At 37.1% G+C, this 20096-nt stretch overlaps 1 protein-coding gene across 1 annotated transcript; it reads left to right on the plus strand.

Moving 5' to 3' along the window:
• The first annotated feature begins 5184 nt into the window (after nucleotides 1-5184).
• Nucleotides 5185-6126, plus strand: LOC130861638 (olfactory receptor 8B12). Its single transcript, XM_057750685.1, has one exon. The coding sequence runs from the start codon at nucleotides 5194-5196 to the stop codon at nucleotides 6124-6126; it is 933 nt and encodes a 310-aa protein (XP_057606668.1). The 5' UTR covers nucleotides 5185-5193.
• Nucleotides 6127-20096: the final 13970 nt, after the last annotated feature.

Below are 20096 nucleotides of genomic sequence, written 5' to 3' on the forward strand. Positions count from 1 at the left end.
TGTGTTGTTTGTATTCCTTTATTTGCATTATTGTATTTTGTTTTATTGTGCTGTCATTTTACACAGTTTACTAATACATATATCATAAATTGTCTATTGCTTTAAGTATTTGAAGTAATCTGACTTCTCAAAACAAAGAAATTTGAAAAATAGCTTTTTATATGTACCACATATTTATCATTTCCAGTGTTCTGCATTTGTTCCCACAGATCTGAGCTTTCATTTGGAACGATGTATCCCTCCTCCCCTTCATTTTTTTTTTTTTTTTGTAGTATAGACTTACTGGTGACAAATTCTTTCACCTTTTGTCTGAAATTTTCTTTCTTTTTTATTTGAAGAATATTTTGGCTACATATAGAATATGAAATTGACTTTTTTCTTTCAGTTTTAAAGATGTAATTTCATTGTCCTTTGACTTCCATTTTTTAGTAACAGGTCAGTTATCATATTTTTGCTCTTTTGAATCAACGTGCCTTTTATCTTGGTTATTTTAAGACTTTTTTCTTTTCTTTGGTTTTCATTAGTAAAAGTATGATATGCCTAGATGTGGTATATTTTGTAGTCATATCGCTCATGGTTTCCTGGGCTTTTTTATTCTGTGGGTTCATTATTTTATCAAATTAGGAAAATTTTCATCTGTAATCTTTAAAAATATTCTGTCTTCCCCCCAATTCTCACTTAACTCACCTTTTGAAACTGATTACACATATGTTGGCATTGTTCTAAAGATTGTGATTGCTATGTTCCTTATTATTTTTTATTTGCATTTTAGTATGATAATTTCTGTCGATCTGTTTTGCTTTCAACAATCCTTTCATTGGCTGTGCTGAGTCTGCTATTAAGTCAACCTAAGGATTTCTTTATTTCCAATATATTTTTCAGTTTTGAATTTTTTACAAAATTTCCTTTATTTTTATTGTTTTTATAAATCTGTTGAAATTTGCCATCTGTTAGTCAATTTTGTATTTCTTTTATATAAATTAAAATAAATAATTATAGTAGTTACTTTAAAGTCTTTGCTAATTGCAACATTCAGGTCACATGTGGATCTGCTTTTATTGAATATTTTTTCATCTTGATAAAGGGTCATATTTTTCTGTTTCTTTGTATTTACAGTAATTTTTCATTTTATGATGCTGGACATTGTGAATATATTGTATAGACAGTGGATTATGTTATTCTCTATAGAGTGTTGGATATTTAAAAAAATTAATTCATTTTTAGGCTGTATTGGGTTCTTGTTGCTGCATGCAGGCTTTTTCTCTAGTTTCAGCGAGTGAGGACTACTCTTTGTTGTGGTGCACGGGCTTCTTATTGTGGTGGCTTCTCTTGTTGCAGAGCACGGGCTCTAGGTGCACAGGCTTCAGTAGTTGTGGCATGTGAGCTCAGTAGTTGTGGCTCATGGGCTCTAGAGCACAGGCTCAGTAGTTGTGGTGCACAGCCTTAGTTGCTCTGCAGCACATGGGATCTTCCTGGACCCGTGTCCCCTGCATTGGCAGGTGGATTCTTAACCACTGCGCCACCAGGGAAGTCCCCCTAGAGTGTTGGATTTTGTTATGGGATCCAGTTAATTTACTAGCAGATCACCTTGATCCTGTTGATATTTGGATTCAGCCTTTGCTAAGATGGGTCTAGGTCAGTTTTGCCCTTAGCCTGAATGCTTAGTTCTTATTTCGAAAGTATGGGTTTCAGGGGTCATCTTAATTCCTGGTTTGCAGATGCCTGGGGGTCTTTATCATTGGCTTCTTCCTCTCCATACCTTGCTCCACAAATTTTAGCTGTCTTAGCATCCTTGAACATTGATCTTTATTTATTCTACTAGTAGAAGCTGTTATCATTTGCCTGGGTTCCACTTCACTCTGCTGTGTTTGAAAATTGCCCTTAGGGAGAAAGTTAGGGTGAATGTGTTAGTCACCTCACTTTTTGGCCTTCTCTCAAGAATTTCATCCGTGTGAGGTCTGCTTCCCCAAACTTGCAGATAGTTGCTTTATATTATTTTCCAGTCTTATAGTTGTTTATGGTCACAGGCTAAGTGTGAGAACAGCTACTCTGCTACACTTGAAATCAGAAGTCCGATTTCTTATTTTTTAATTATTTGTTCTTTGTGTGCCAGCCAAGCTGAAAGTCAGACGGGAACATGGACCAGTAGAGATTGGAAACCTGGAGACATAAACTAGATCTGTGACCCTGGGCAAGTGGCTTTACTCCCTTGGATCTCCTTTGTGTCTTTGTTTATAAAATGTGGATCTGTAAGTTGTTGGCATTGGAATCTCCAGGGATTATTTAAAAATATGGCTACCATATTTATACCCATAGAGATGCTGATTCAGAGGGTCTGGGTGGAGCTCAGAATTTATTTTCTTTTTTTCCTTCTATCAGTTTTATTGAGATATAATTGACATAGCACTGTATAAATTTAAGGTATACAGCATAATTATTTGACATATACATTATGAAATGATTATCACAAGGAGTTTAGTGATAACATCACTTATAGATACTTATCATCTCATATAGATATGACATTAAAGAAATAGGAAAGACATTTTTGTGACGAGAACTCAGGGTTTAGACTCAACAACTGTCAGATATAACATACAGCTGTGTTAATTATATATATCATGTTGTACATGACATCCTAGTACTTATTCATCTTATAAATGAAAGTTTGTACTTTTTGACTGCCTTCATCCAACTCCACCCCCACCCCCTGCCCCAGCCCCTGCCTCTGGTAACCACAAATCTGATCTATTTTTCTGTGAGTTTGCTGGTTTTGGACGTGTAATTGACCTCTAACACTATGTTAGTTCCTGTTATACAGCATAGTGATTTGATATCTTTATACATTTCAAAATGATCACTATGATAAGTCCGGCTACATCACCATACAAAGATATTACAGAAGTGTTGACTACGTTCCCCACACTGTACATTTCACATCCATGACGTTTACTTTGCAACTGGAAGTTTGTACCTCTTAATCTCCCTCACTTGTTTCAGAATTTCTTTTAAATAAACACTCTAGGTAACTGAGGTGCTCAGCCAGGTTTGTGAAATGCTGGATTTGATCATTTCCTGAGTCTTTTCAGGTCAAAATTCTATGAGTTTGTGGGGTTGCTCTTAAAGAAAGTAAGGAAATGTTGAAAAATCAAGACGCAGGATAGACAGTTTTTGACAAGGCATAAGTTTGTGTTGGGGAGTAGAAGACAAAAAAAAGACAAAAACAAACCAAAGAGGAAGAACAAATTTGGATGTATCCCTGCAGCACTGGGAATCTGATCTACCAGGATTCAGTCTGAGAGCATTGAGAAGCTAGAAATTTAGCAGAGAGGAGCGCTCGATGAAAAGTGGGTGGAAGGCAGGAACAAAGAGAGTTTTAAATTATAGAAAGGCTGTTCCTGGCAGAAGTTGAGAGCAGGTACCTCATAGAGATTCTTTGTTACCATTAGAAGATTCTTTGTTACCATTAGAAGATTCTTTGTTACCCCATGAGAAGATAAGGGCAGGCAATCACAGAAATCTCCTTTCTTGTTAGAGTTGGATATAGTGCAATTCTTCCTGGAATGAATTGGAATATGAATAAATTATTGAGTGCCCTACCCTAAATTGTAATAGATAGCCCTTTGTGTTAATCTTTCCTTGATATACTCACTTCTTATTTTTATTAAAGACATTGAATATTTATTTGTTATTTTCCAAGAGACTGACAAATTTGAGAAGGCAGGGACCCTGCTTTATGGATTTCAGTGGCTCTCACCATGAGAAAATTTAGTCTAGTGATTACAAAACAGAGGCCTGGAATCAGACAGACTAGGCTCTGAAATACATTATCTCTGTGAGCCACTTACCTTTAAAATGAATATCATTATTGTGAGAAATACATAAGAATATATTTGTATGGTGCTCTGGATCTTGGAAGCAAGAAGTCAGTGTAAAGGACCTGTGTCAGGCACATTATTGGGTAATCAAGAAATAGTAATGATAATAATTTTTTTAAATTATTTTTCTTTTAATTGTACCAGATAAAAGTTTGCTGAAAAATCTGTCTCTAAAAGCCAAATCAAGTAATATCAAGGGTATAAAAAACATTTCTTCCTCTAGGAAAGAAATCTCTCAGGAAATGGTCTTGAGGGAGTCTCTGTCATAATAATGAAGTCACCGAGATCTGTAATCCTAATAAAACTCTTTATTCTCCTGTTATCCACTGGTCAGGAAAAGGAACTGTGTCCTTCCTTGTAGCTAGAGGGGCTTTGGGCAAATCAATAATTGGAAATCATGCTTTTCAATGCAGAAAGAGACCAAAGATAAATTAGAGGCTCTGATTTTTTGGACCAGACTGGGAGGAGAGAGTTCTGAACTCAAAGCTTGTCATCTTCTATAAACTATGGTCATTTTCTTTCCCAGGACAATTGTGGACAAGAGCCAGCTCTAAACTAAAGGAAGGTGAGTGCGTGCCTAGCCCTGGTCAGTCATGTAACATGGTGGTTACCAGTGCAAACTGAGAGTGAGGCTGCCCAAGTCACCTTCTGGAAGCTACTCAGTAGTTTTGGGACTAGGGTGAGTTACTTAACTCAGTTGTCTCATCTGAAAAATGGGGATAAGAATATTGTCACATAGCTCATAGTGCACAGCCTCATATAGTAACCATTTAAGTAAGGGCTAGCTTAAAATAATTATCACTAAACCTAAAGCCATTACAGCTCGGGAATCTTAGAAAAATGTGAGCTCACTTTCTTGATATGACAGCAGTGACCCAGAGGTGGGAGCTCTGAGAAGTCACAGTGTCTTCTGCCAGTCAGGACTCTCTCCAGGGAAGAGGCCCCAGTTGCAACAACTGAAGCAGAGGCAGGAGAGAGAGGACATGGAGAATGGACTGCTTTAAAGATCTAAAAGACATCTATCTTTTTTTTTTTGAATGAATTGGAATATGAATAAATTACTGCTTTCTCTAGACGCGCCAGTTCTCACTCTGGAGGCAAAGTCTAGCCTCTTCCTTGCTCTCTGGAAGTTAAAGGCACTGAGGTTATGCAGATAGATCCATAGCAAACAGTAAAAACCTTTTTCCCATATTAAAGCTCTATCTCTGTGGATTCCATTCTCAGGAGTGGAGGGTGGGTACTGGGAGGATAGTGGTATTTCTCTCTGAGTGGTTCTCTTTTCTTTTCCCCATGGAATGCCCTTCCCCAGAGGACAATGGCAGCCGAGAACGCTTCTGTGACAGAATTCATCCTCGCAGGCTTAACAGACCAGCCAGGACTCCAGATCCCCCTCTTCTTCCTGTTTCTAGGTTTCTACATGGTCACCACAGTGGGGAACCTGGGCTTGATAACGCTGATTGGGCTGAACTCTCGCCTGCACACCCCCATGTACTTTCTCCTCTTCAACCTCTCCTTAATAGACTTCTGTTACTCCACTACCATCACTCCCAAAATGCTGATGAGTTTTGTCTCAAAGAAGAACATCATCTTGCATGCAGGATGTATGACTCAACTCTTTTTCTTCTGCTTCTTTGTCATCTCTGAGTCCTTCATCCTGTCAGCGATGGCATATGACCGCTATGTTGCCATCTGTAACCCACTAGTGTACACAGTCACCATATCTCCTAAGGTCTGTTTTCTCCTTTTGTTGGGTGTCTATGTGATGGGGTTTTCAGGTGCCATGGCCCATACGGGAAGCATAGCAAGTCTGACCTTCTGTGCCGACAACCTTGTCAATCATTTCATGTGTGACATCCTTCCTCTCCTCGAGCTCTCCTGCAATAGCACTTATGTGCATGAGCTGGTGCTCTTCATACTTGTGGCCATTGACATCGGAATGCCCATTGTCACCATCTTCATCTCTTATGCTCTAATTCTCTCCTGCATTCTCCACATTCACTCCACTGAGGGCAGGTCCAAAGCTTTCAGTACGTGCAGCTCCCACATAGCTGTGGTTTCTCTTTTCTTTGGTTCTGGGGCTTTCATGTATCTCAAACCACCTTCTATTTTGCCTCTTGACCAAGGGGAAGTGTCCTCACTGTTCTATGACATTGTGGTGCCCATGTTAAACCCACTGATCTATAGTTTGAGGAACAAGGATGTGAAAGTTGCTGTGAGGAAAGCCTTGCGAAGAAAAATATTTTCTTGAGGAGGAGGTAGTATTTGAAGAAGGAGAATACAATGTTTTGTTTATTAGTGTGTGTTTTTTCAATGAAGCATGCAAGTTCCAGCTTTTTCCTCTCTTGTAGACAGAGAACATTAAGTCCTTATGTTTGGATGAGTGTTTAGTGCAGATCTATTTTCCCTATTCCTGACTCACCTCAACAATTCCAAGATTATTTTATGCAAAATTTTCTACAATCATAGATCATTTAATCTTGAATGGGCCTTATAAATCACTTAATCTCATCTCCTCATTTAATAGAAATTGGAGACTTAGAAATATTTTATATGCTTTCTGGGGCCACACAACTAACTGGTGCCACAACTGGGACTTGAAACAAGCCCCATGAATTCCAATCTACTTTATTTTCCTTTACACCATGTAATTGTGCTCTGTTTCATTGCTGCCCTTGCAGATTTCATTTTGACAGTATGATATATTAGTATATTAAAGTCTGATTCTATTTATACTAACTTAATGTAAATTTACAATAAATAATTTTTGAATATTACATTTTTATCAAGAGGGTAGGAGTAAAAAAATTTACTGAATTTGATCGTGGCCAAATGACAAGAGTTGTGTTAAAATTGTGGTGTATGGGAGGCAAGTATGTACATTCCAGATGGCAGGTAAAGCATGGTAATTCCCAAGGTTATGTGTGGAAGCTGAGGGACCAGCCAAGTGAATTAGAACTTCTGTAGGTTTAAGAGTTAGAAAGATGCTGAGTGAAAAGTTTCACATATTATTTCAAGACTGAGAGAGTCAGAATTCAGAATTTTTTCCTAAGGGTTATTTTGAGTGTTTTAGCTATGATGGAGAAATCTGTGGCTCAGGATAATCAACTAAGAGTTTGTAAGTTCTAAAGGGGAATTAAATAATTTGGGGGATCTAATAAGTTATCAAGGTAGTACCAAGCAGCTGATTACTAGAATTTTAAGTGAATTATTAGAATTCATTTCCATAGAATTTTAAGGGACTGCAGATTGCACTGATCTTCTCATGCAGGCCTATCTGGGAAAGAGAGAATTCACCTCAACTGGTTTATAAATCTAAAACATTCAGTAAAGATGTTTAGAATACATCAGAATGCTTTATTTCTATTTTTATTTTTTTTGCAGGGCCCCATTGCCTCTTTTTTTTCAAGCTCTTTATTGGAATATAATTACTTTACACTGTTGTGTCAATTTTTGATGTACAACAAAGTAAATCAGCTGTATTTATACATATATCTCCATATCCCCTCCCTGCCGCGACTCCTTCCCACATTCCCTATCCCAGCCCTCTAAGTCATCACCCATCCTCGAGTTGATCTCCCTATGTTATGCAGCAGCTTCCCACTAGCTATCTATTTTACATTTGATAGTGTATATATATCAATGCTACTCTTTTATTTCGTTCCGGCTTCTCCTTTGCCTCACCCCTCCCACCCCCCTCCCCCCACCCCGTGCTCCGTGTCCTCAAGTCCTTTCTCTACATCTGCATCTTTATTCATGCCCTGTCACTGGGTTCATCAGTACCATTTTTTTAGATTCCCTATATATGGGTTAGCATACAATATTTTTTATTCTCTTTCTGACTTACTTCACTCTGTATGACAGACTCTAGGTCCATCCACCTCACTACATATAACTCAATTTCATTCCTTCCATTGTACATATGTGCCACATCAGAATGCTTTGATCTCAATGACTTATTAGTAATAAAGAAAGGTTCTTTGGAAAAGCACTAACATGTTAAGTGCTGGGAGACACTTTGTCTTATGAGCTTTGCTTTGGGAAGATTCTCTTCTTTTGGGGAAAAAGGGAACTTTGGATGAGTGACTAGTTTTGCCCTTTAGTATGACACAGATCAAAGGGGGTGACGTTATAAAACTGAGAGTGTCGAAAGGCCACTTATGGGACTTGAGCACCTGCAGATTTTGGTATCCGAGGTGGATCCTGGGACCAATCCCCTGGGGATACCGAGGGATGACTATACCTCAATGTGGCATTTTGCATTATTGGTCAAATGTGTCACTCACTTAGTCTATTATGCATCTATACCCTTGCCATGGTTTCATTAAAGGTAGGGTATATTTCCTTGCCTCACTGATGATCAGTTAGGCCATATGACCTAATTTGGCCAATCAGATATTAGCCGATGTGAGGTAAGCTGGTGCTTGGGATGTGTCTGCATGGTTGGACCTGCCCTCTGTGCTTCTGCCATAATGTTGAGTAGAGCTTCTCATCATTAACTGCTGCTGTTTCCAGCTGATTCTCACAAAAAATGCATGTAGAACAGATCTTGAGGCAAAGCTTCCCACCTGTGACCAGACAAGACGCAGCACCTCAATGATCTTGTAGACATGTGAGGAACAGATATTCATTGTTGTATACTAAAGAGGTTTTCTAAGAGTGTTATACAGCAATAGCTAACCGATATACTCCACCATTCAGAGATCACGAAAGGAGAATCTCATCTGGTGTATAACATTTTCCTCCAGTGCAACAGTGCTCTATGTGTCATGTTATAAAATGTTGTTTAACTTATCATTATAATGTAAGCACTTAGTTATCAATAAATATTTTTTGAATTATCCTTTTCATGGATTTCATTATATGTTTGTCATTTTTAAAAAGCTTTTTCCTATTGTTGAAAATTAAAATTGTGTCAAGCTCCCCAATGTCTTATTACCTTAAGTAATGATATAATTATCATTCTGTATTAAAATTTTTGTCTAGATTTCTGATTATTTCCTCAAGAGAGATTCCTATTTTATTTTCATTACTTTTTTCACCTCAAAATATTTCCAGATTTCCCAATGATTCCTTCTTCTTTGAGCCATTTGATATTTAGAAATATATTGTTTAATCATTCTTTTCTCAGATATATTTTTGCTAAATTGACAGGTGGTTCAGAGCTCCAGCTCTCTGTCTTCTCTTTGTTCTTTGATCATCCTAACTTGGGTAATTCTAGTTTTAATACCTGCACACTTTTTACTCTTTATCTTTTCCATCATAGGTTTCTTTAGTTCTAACGTTTTGCCCCAAATCATGTGATATCAAAGATTCAGCTTTTCTCTTCTGTTGTATGAGATAATCCAGTTTGCAGCACCATTTATTGAAGATACTATCCTACTTCCATTTAGTATTCTTGGCTCCCTTGTCAAATATTTGTTGACTGTATATGAAAAGGTTATTTGTGGCCTCTCTATTCTGTTTATTGGTGTATCTATTTTTATGCCTGCACCATTCTAGTTTGAGATGAAAAAGTGTGACATGTCCAGCTTTGTCTTTTCTCAGGATTGCTTTGGTTATTAGAGTCTTTTGTGGCTCTATACACACTTTAGAAGTGTATTTTGTATTTCTGTGAAAAATGCCACTGTAATTTTGATAGGATTGCATTAAATGTATAGATGGTTTGTGTAGCATGGACATTTTAACAATATTAATCCTTCCAATCCATGAATATGGGATATCTTTCCACTTCTTGGTGTCATTTTCAGTTTCTTTCATTAAATTTTTACAGTTTTGGTGTCCAGATCTTTCACTTCCTTGGTTAAATTTATCCCTAAGTATTTTTTTGATGCAATTGTAAATGGGATTATTTTCTTTATTTCTTTTTCAGATATTTTATTGTTAGTGTATACAAATACAATTTATTTCTGTATGTTGGTTTTGTATCCTGCAACTTTACTGAAGTTGTTGATTAGCTCTAACTTTACTGAACCAGTTTATTAATTTAACTGATTCATTGGCTAGTTTTGGGGTGGAGTCTTGAGGATTTTCTATACAAGACAATATCATCTGCAAACAGATAATTTTGCCCCTTTCTGATTTGAATGCCTTTTTTTCTTTTTCTTTCCTGATTGTTTTGGCTAGGACTTCCATGCTATGATAAATAGGAGGGGTGAGGGTGGGCACCTTGGCCTTTTTCCTAATCTTAGAAGAAAAGTTTTCAGATTTTCACTGTTGAGTATGATGTTGGCTGTGGGCTTGTCATATATGGCCTTATCATGTTGAGGTCATTCTTTCTGTACCCAATTTGTTGAGCATTATTATGAAAGGATGTAGTATTTTGTCAGATGCTTTTTCTGCATCTATTGAGATGATCATATGATTTTTATCTTTCATTTTATTAACATGGCATATCACATTTATTGATTTGTGTATGTTGAACCATTCTTCCATCCAGTGATGAATTCCAGTTAATCATGGTGTATGATTTTTTAAAATGTGCTGTTGAATTCAGTTTGCTAAAATTTTGTTGGTAATTTTTGCATCTATATTCATCAGGGATATTGACATGTAGTTTTCTTTTTTTGTAGTGTCCTTATCTGAATTTGATATCAGGGTAACAATGGCCTGGTAAAGTGAGTTTGAGAGTGTTCCCTCCTCTTTAAATTTTTGGAAAAGTTTGAGAAGGCGTGGAGTTAATTCTTTAAAAAAATATTTCATAGAAACCACCAGGGAAATCACCTAGCCCTCAGCTTTTCTTTGTTAGGAGATTTCTTTGTTAGACCAATACATTCCACATACTTGTTATTGATCTGGTCAGATTTTCTATTTCATCATGATTTAGTTTTGGTAAGTTGTATATTTCTATGAATTTGTCCATTTCTTCTAGGTTATCTAATTTGTTGGTTTATAATTGTTTATAGTATATCATCTTTTCTAATTCTGTGTTATCAGTTGTAATTGTCTGTTTTTTCATTTTTGATTTTATCTTTTCAAAACAATATTTTGGTTTTGTTGCTCTTTACTACTGATTTGCTGGTTTCCATTTCATTTATTTCTACTCTTATCTTTATTCTTTCTTTCCTTCTGGTAACTCTGGACTTAATTGTTTTTCTTTACTTTACAGCTCTTTTTCTTAATGTAGCTATTTATTACTATAAATTTCCCTCTTAGGACTGCTTTTGCTGTAGCCCATAAGTTTTGGTATTGTGTGTTTCCATTTTGTCTCAATATTTAAAAATATTTCTTCTTTAACCCATTGGTTTTTCAGGAGTGTGTTGTTTAATTTCCATGTATTTGTGAGTTTTCCAGCTTTCTTCCTGATATTGATTTCTAGTTTCACACTGATGCAGATGGAAAAGATGCTTGGTATTATTTCAGTCTTTTTAAATTTCCTAATAGTTGTTTATGACCTGTCATATGATATATCCCAGAAAATGTTCTGTGTGCACTGAGAAGAATGTGTATTCTGCTGCTACAGGATGGTACATTCTGTATATGTCTGTTAGGGCGATTTGGTCTAAAGCATACTTCAAGTTTAACATTTCCTTATTGATTTTCTGTCTGGGTGATCCATCCATTGTTGGAAGTAGGGTATCATACTCCTGTATTCTTTTTGGATTATTGTCAATGACTCCTTTCAGGTTTGTTAACAGTTGATTAATATATTTATGTGCTTCAATGTTTTTTTAACTTATTATTTTAAAATTAATTTTTATTGGAGTATAGCTGATGTACAATGTTGTGTTAGTTTTTGTTGTACAGCAAAGTGCATCAGTTGTACATATACATATATCCACTCTCTTTTAGATTCTTTTCCCTGTGCTATACAGTAGGTTTTTATTAGTTACCTATTTTATATATATTATTGTGTATATGTCAATCCCAGTCTACTAAGTTATTGCTCCCCAACCTGCCCCACCCCCCCTTTCCTCCTTGGTAACCATAAGCTTGAAGAACTCCCTTTAGAATTTCTATAAGGCAGGGTTAGTTGTGATGAACGCCTTCAGCCTGTGAGTGTAGCTTCAAATGCAAATCAACCACTCCAGGGTCCATAGCCCCAACAACCCTGTTTATTGAGCTTTCAAACTCTGGGCCACTATCCACCTGCCCTAATCATCCCAAAGCCAGTTTCTAGACAACTGGGTACAAACTCTGTGCCCCAGAACCAGCTGAAATTATTCATACTGACCAGTCCTAAACCTGTGGAAAACACAATAAAGTCTTTTTTCCAATTTCCCCCTCCCCTTTCTGCCTCATGACCAATCCCGGTGCTTTCTTGTGTGGCCCTCATGGTGTGGCATACTCCCTTCTCTTGGGAACTGTGAATATAAAAAACTATCTAAAAAAAGACATTATATTTCTTTGGAGCAGTTTTAGGCTCACAGCAAAATTGAGCTGAAGGTACAGAGATTTCCCACATATCTTTTGTGTTCTCTGATGCATAGCCTCCCCCATTATCAACATTCCCCATCAAAGTGGTACATTTGTTGCAAATAACGAACCTACACTGATACATCATCACCACCCAAATTACATAGATTCCATTAGGGTTCAGTTTTGATGTTGTGCATTCTGTAGGTTTGGACAAATATATAATGACATATATACACCCTTCTAGTGTCATATAGAGTAGTTTCACTGTCCTAAAAATCCTCTGTGCTCCACGTGTCCCTTCCTCCCTTCCCTAGAACCCTGGCAACCATTGATCTCTCTGCTGATCCATAGTTTTGCCTTTTCCAGATTGTCATAGAGTTGGCATCTTTCACTTATGCAATGAGGTTTCCTCTATGTCTTTTCATGACATGATAGATCTTTTTTTAAGTACTGAATAATATTCCGTTCTCTGGATGTACTACAGTTTGTTTATACATTCACCAACTGAAGGACATCATGGTTGCTTCAAAGTTTGGGCAATTATGAATAAAATTGCTATAAACATCTGTGTGCAGGTTTTTCTGTGCATGTAGGTTTCAAATGCTTTGGGTAAATACCAAGGAAAACAATTGGTGGATTGTATGGTAAGAGTAGGTTCAGTTTTATAAGAAACGGCCTATCTTCCAAAGTGTCTGTACCAGCAACGAATAAGAGTTCCTGTTGCTCCACATCCTCACCAGCATACAGTGTTGTCTGTGTTCTTGATTTTGATCATTCAAATAGGTGTGTAGTAGTATCTTACTGTTGTTTAAAATTCTCATTTCCTGATGACAAATGATGTAGAATATCTTTTCATCTGCTTATTTGCCATCTGTATATCTTCTTTGGTGAGATGCCTGCTAAGGTTTTTGAACTGTTTTGTAATCAAGTTGTTCATTATTTTTTGTTTGTTTAGTTGTTTTTTTATTTTTTTAATTATTTAAAAATTTATTTATTTATTTATTTTTAAATTTATTTATTTATTTATTTATTTATTTATTTATTTATTTATTGTCTATGTTGGGTCTCCATTGCTGCACATGGGCTTTCTCTAATTGTGGCAAGTGGGGGCTACTCTTCATTGTGGTGCACAGGCTGCTCATTGTGGTGGCTTCTCTTGTTGTGGAGCATGGGCTCTAGGTGCACAGGCTTCAGTAGTTGTGGCACACAGGCTCAATAGTTGTGGCTCAAGGGCTGTAGAGTGCAGGCTCAATAGTTGTGGTGCATGGGCTTAGTTGTCTTCTGAGGGTTGTCTTTTAATCTTACTTGTAGTTTCCTTTGCTATGCAAAAGCTTTCAAGTTTCATTAGGTCCCACTTATTTTTGTTTTTATTTCCATTACTCTAGGAGGTGGGTCAAAAAAGATCTTGCTGTGATTTACGTCAAAGAGTGTTCTTTCTATGTTTTCCTCTAAGAGTTCTATAGTGTCTGGCCTTACAGTTAAATCTTGAACCCATTTTGAGTTTATTTTTGTGTATGGTGTCAGGCAGTGTTCTAATTTCATTCTTTTACATGTAGCTCTCCAATTTTCCCAGCACCACTTATTGAAGAGGCTATCTTTTCTCCATTGTAGACCTTGCCTCCTCTATCATAGACTAGTTGATCATAGTTTATCTCTGGGCTTTCTATCCTCTTCCACTGATCTATATTTCTGTTTTTGTGCCAGGAGCATATTGTCTTGATTACTGTAGCTGTGTAGTGTAGTCTGAAGTCAGGAAGTCTGATTCCTCCAGCTCCTTTTCTTCCCCCTCAAGATTGCTTTGGTTATTTGGGGTCTTTTGTGTCTCTGTACAAATTTTAGGATTTTTTGTTCTAGTTCTGTAAAAAATGCCATTGGTAATTTGGTAGGGATTGCATTGAACCTGTAGATTGCTTTGGGTAGTATAGTCATTTTAACAATGTTGATTCTTCCAATCTAAGAGCATGGTATATCTCTCCATCTGTTTGTGTCATCTTTGATTTCTTTCTTTAGTGTCTTATAGCTTTCTGAGTACAGGTCTTTTACCTCCTTGGTTAGGTTTATTCCTAGGTATTTTATTCCTTTTGTTGCAATGGTGAATGGGATTGTTTCCATAATTTCTCTTTCTGATCTTTCTTTGTTAGTGTATAGAAATGCAAGAGATTTCTGTGTGTTGATTTTGTAGCCTGCAACTTTACCAAATTCATTGATTAGCTCAAGTAGTTCTCTGGTGGCATCTTTAGGATTTTCTATGTATAGTATCATGTCATCTGCAAACAGTGACAGTTTTACTTCTTCTTTTCCAATTTGGATTTCTTTTATTTCTTTTTCCTCTCTGATTTCTGTGGCAAGCACTTCCAAAACTATGTTGAATAGTAGTGGAGAGAGTGGACTTGTCTAGTTCTGGATCTTAGAGGGAATGCTTTCAGTTTTTCACCATTGAGAATGATGTTTTCTGTGGGTTTGTCATATATAGCCTTTATTATGTTGAGGTAGGTTCCCTCTATCCCACTTTCTGGAGAGCTTTTTATCATAAATGGGTGCTGAATTTTGTCAAAAGCTTTTTCTGCATCTATTGAGATGATCATGTGGTTTTTATCCTTCAATTTTTAATATGGTGCATCGCATTGATTGATTTGCATATTTTGAAGAATCCTTGCATTCCAGGGATAAACCCCACTTGGTTATGGTGTATGATCCTTTTAATGTGTTGTTGGATTCTGTTGGATAGTATTTTGTTGAGGATTTTTGCATCTAAATTTATCAGTGATATTGGCCTGTAACTTTCTTTTTTTGTAGTATCTTTGTCTCGTTTTGGTATCAGGGTGATGGTGACCTCATAAAATGAGTTTGGGAGTGTTCCTTCCTCTGCAATTTTTTGGAAGAGCGTGATAAGGATGGGTGTTAGCTCTTCTCTAAATGTCTGATAAAATTCACCTGTGAATCCATCTGGTCCTGGGCTTTTGTTTGTTGGAAGATTTTTAATCACAGTTTCAATTTCATTACTTGTGATTGCTCTGTTCATATTTTCTATGTCTTCCTGATTCAGTCTTGGAAGATTTTATCTTTCTAAGAATTTGTCCATTTCTTCCAGATTGTCCATTTTATTGGCATATAGTTGCTTGTAGTAGTCTTGTATGGTGCTTTTTATTTCTGTGGTGTCCATTGTAACTTCTCCTGTTTCATTTCTGATTTTATTGACCCTTATATGTTATTTGATGCCTTTCCCTTGTTGCTTTTACTATTTTATCTCTGTTTTATTTTTCTTTTATCAATTTGATTAATATGTGTCAGGTGTGTTCCTTCTTGGTTTATCCTGTATGGGACTCTGTGCTTCCTTGACTTGGGTGTCTATTTTCTTTCACATGTTAGGGAAGTTTTCAGCTATTATCTCTTCAAATTATCTCAGGCCCTTTTTCTCTTATTCTTTTGGGGCCCCCTATAATGTGAACATTGATGCGTTTAATCTTGTCCCAGAGGTCTCATAGCCTGTCTTCATTTCTTTTAATTCATTTTTCTTTATTATGCTCCACAACAGTAATTTCCACCATTCTGTCTTCCAGATCACTTTTCCGTTTTTCTGCCTCATTTGTTCTGCTATTGATTCCTTCTGGTGTATTTTTCATTTCAGTTATTGTATTCTTCAACTCTGCTTTTTATATCGTCTAGCTCTTTGTTAAACATTTCTTCGATCATCTTTATTATATTAATCTGAGTTCTTTTTTAAGTAGATTGCCTGTCTCCACTTAACATAGTTGTTCTTCTGGGGTTTTACCTTGTTCCTTCATCTGGAACATGTTCCTCTGGCATCTCACTTTGTCTAACTTTCAGGGTTTGCTGTTCCACAGGTTGCAGGATTGTAGTTCCTCTTGCTTCTGGTGTCTGCCTCCTGATGGGTGAGGCTGATCTAAGAGCCTTGTGCAGGGTTCCCAGTGGGAGAGACTGGTGCCTGCCCACTCATGGGTGGAGCTGTAGCTTGTCTCTTTGGTTGCCAGGGATATTTCAAGCTATGTCTTTAGAGGCAGCTGTGGGCTCAAAAACACTTTAAGCAGTCTGTCTGCTGATGGGTTGGGCTGTGTTCCCATCCTATTGTTTTTTTTGGCCCAAGGCATCTCAGCACTGGAGCCCAAGGGTACCCCACAGTACCTCTGCCACTGGTGTTCTTATCCCTGCAGTGAGCCATAGCTACTCCCTGCCTCCCCAGGGGACCCTCCAATACCAGTATGTAGGTCTGGCCCAGGCTCCTATAAAGTTGTGACTTTTTTTCCCTGGGTCCCAGTGCACACAAGAACTTGTGTGTGCCCTCCAAGAATGTAGTTTCTGTTTCCCAAACTTCTGTGGAGTTCCTGAGATCAAGCCCCACTGGCCTTCAAAGCCAAATACTCTGGGGACTCCTCCTTCTGATGCCAGACCCCCAAACTGGAAAGCCGGACGTGGGGCTCAGAACTCTCACTTATTTCAGAGAAGCTTTGTGATATAGTTATTTTCCAGTTTGTGGGCTGCCCACCTGGTGGGTATCCAATTTGATTGTACCCTGAATGTGCCCCTCTTACCATCTTGGTGTGGCTTCTTTGTCTTTGGAAGTAGAATATCTTTTTTGGTAGGTTCCAGTCTTTTTTGTCAATGGTTTTTCAACAGTTAGCTGTGATTTTGGTGTTTTCATAAGAGGAGGTGAACTTAGGTCCTTGTAGTCTGCCATGTTGTCCCAAAAATCAAGAGTTTGTATATTTTGGATAACAGTCCTTCATGTCTTTTGCAAATATTTTCTCACAAGCTATCCCTTCAATGGCTGTCATCTCCTGATCTTTTTGCTTTGTCATATCTAAATAATAGTAAAAATCTATATTTTAGAGCACCATCCTTTATCTTCAGTGTCTAAGATGACATTTGGACTTGTCTTTTTCTCAAAGTTCAGATTAAGAAAGGAAAGCGAGGTCCTCTCCTTTTTTTCACCTAGTCCCCTCTTCTTACAGGGTTGGTTTCCTGTATGATGATCTACTCATCTATTTGGTGACTGGCATTGACATACCTTTAACTTTTCAGGAGAACCCAATGGGGATACATTTGTATTTTTGCAGTAAATGAAGGCATCAGAGTTTGAATTACATTCAGTCTGATCACAAAGCCTATATAGTTTCACTGTGATGCTGCTGCAAGATTTGCATTTCTCTCAGAGCTTCATTTTAGCTTGGATCCCACCTAGATCTGTGACTATAAATTTCTGGTAATTGTTATAATGTAAGCATTAAAGGGAATATGACATTTTGAGTCAGTCTAAATACATGTTTGCATGTTTTTTTTGTTTGCTTCCATGCAAGCTTGATCTAATTATTTTCATCTTTTTAAACCTGTCTGCTTATTTGTAAAATGCACACAATACCTACCTAATATGGTTGTTATGAATATAGTTGTATAATACCTAGCAATCATGTAACATAGAGACAGGGTCTCTGTTTTATATTTTTTTCCATTTCCCCCTCTGATTATATAAGAGAAATGTCTCATGAGCCATGATACTATTATTTGGGCTTACCCATAAGAAGGACAAAAATGAGCCCATTTCATGAGTTTCTCAACACCTCAAGGCTGAAATAGGTAATATAATTGGCAGTTGAGATAACTGAGTCTCAGAGATAATAAGTACCTTTCAATTTACAGAAAATATGGCAGAAAATTTTATTCAGATGCTAATTATGCCTTTCCTCATTCCATTTAAATAACTAGGTTTTGCAATTCCTCTTTCCCTAATCAACCTGTCAGAAAAAGTGAGGTTGACTTTCAGAGAGTTTGAACCAGAGAAACAGGGAAGAGGATCAGAAATCCCAATTCTCACATGACTCATGTTCTCCTTAATATGGATTGTGGATTTGCTGAGTTACCAACTAAAACATGTATCTATCTACCTATCTATCTATATCTCTGTTTATTTACATTTGTGTGGCTTATATTTGTTGAGAGAAACAAAGGGAAGTGGAGAGAGAATAGAAATAGCAATTATGCAGCACCTATTTATGTGACAGGCATTGTTATGCACTTCACCTAGGTGACGCAATCAATATCTTTGGAAGTTGGAGTAAAGGGGCAACAAAAGCAAAAACAGACAAATGAGACTACACCAAACTTGAAAACTTTTGTGAATCAACACAGTCAAGTTAAAAAGCAAGCTACAGAATGTGAAAAATACTTACAAATTATATATCTGATAAGGAGTTAATATTCAGACTATATAAACAACTATTATGATTGAAAAACAAAATAAATAACCCAATTAACAAATGGGCAAAGGATTGTGCTACAGACTGAATGTTTGTGTATCTCCAAAATTCACGCTAAAACCTAATTCCCATTGTGATGGTATTTGGAGGTGGGGGCCTTTGGGAGGTGATTAGATCATGAGGGCAGAGCTCTCATGAATGGGCTTGTTGCTCTTATATAAGAGACCCAGAAGGGTCCCTTGCTCCTTCCACTATGAGAGGTTATAGTGAGAAGATGGTCATCCGTGAACCAGAAAGAAGGCTTTCACCAGACACTGAATCTGCTAGCACCTTGATCTTGTACTTCCTAACCTCCAGACTGTGAGAAATAAATTTCTGTTGTTTATAAGATACACAATCTAAAGTATAGTATTTTGTTATAGCAATTAGAATGGACTAAGATAGATCTGAATAGACATTTCTCTAAAGATGACATATTAATGGTCAGCAAGCAAATGAAAAGATGCTCAATATCACTAAACATCAGAAAATGTAAGTCAAAACCACAATGCGATTTAGCCAAAAATCCCAGGAAACAACAAGTGTTGGTGAAGATATGGAAAAACTGGAACACTTGTGCATTATTGGTGGGTTTGTAAAATGGCATAACCACTATGGAAAACAGTATGGAGTTTCCTCAAAATATTAAAAATAGAACTACCATATGATCCAGTATCCTATTTCTGCAATTTAAAAGAATTGAAAGTAGGATCTCAAAGAGATATATTTGCATACCCATGTTCATACAGCAGTATTCACAATAGCCAAGGGGTGAAAGCAACCCATATGTCCATCAATGATGAATGAATGAACAATATGACAAATACCATTCATCCTTAAAAAGTAAGGAAATCCTGTCACATGATATGACATAGATGAAACTTGAGGACATTAGGCTAAGTGAAATAAGCCAGTCACAAAAGGACAAATACTGTATGATTCCACTTATATAAGCTATATGAAACAGTCAAGTTCATAGGAACAGAAGTAGAATGTTGGTTACTCGGGGCTGCAGGGAGGAAGAAGAGGGGAGTTGTTGTGCAATGGGAATAGAGTTTTAGACTCGTGAGATGAAAAATTTCCAGAGATCTTTTTCACAACAATGTGCACATAGTTAACTGCTGAACTATGCACTTGAAATAGTTAAGATGGTAAACTTTACATTATGTGTTTCTTTTTACCACAATAAAAAGTAAATAAAAAATAAACCTAATACAGTGCTAAATAAAATGTTTCTACCTCTTAACTTGACAAACTATTTTCCCAACCCTGGAAGGCCTGATTAAAATTTAGAATCCTGAGAAGCTTTAAAGTTCCATGCCAAGAGGCAGTAGCACAGGGAGAGCCACTCTGGTTCCTGGGTACCTGCCCCTGGGCCACAGCTTACTCTCTCTGCTTCGCATTCCCACTCCTGTTAAAATGCAAGGAGTCAACATATGCATAGCATAAACACCTCCAGTCTACATACCCTATTGCCATCCATGTCCCTTGCATACAGCTTCTGCCTGACCACCTCTTGGAGTAAACATACCAACAGTATAGTTGTGGTCTGCTGTTGGAAGGATGGACCCATAGCAGAGGTTTGCATAGGCCCTGGAAGCTGAGGAGTCTT

This window comes from Hippopotamus amphibius, chromosome 9 (genome assembly GCF_030028045.1).
Source record: "Hippopotamus amphibius kiboko isolate mHipAmp2 chromosome 9, mHipAmp2.hap2, whole genome shotgun sequence".
In the NCBI taxonomy this organism is placed as follows: Eukaryota; Metazoa; Chordata; class Mammalia; order Artiodactyla; family Hippopotamidae; genus Hippopotamus; species Hippopotamus amphibius.

What these genes read in the sequence shown, in the direction of transcription:
- LOC130861638 (XM_057750685.1), top strand. Translation starts at nt 5,194, where the DNA reads ATGGCAGCCGAGAACGCTTCTGTGACAGAATTCATCCTCGCAGGCTTA.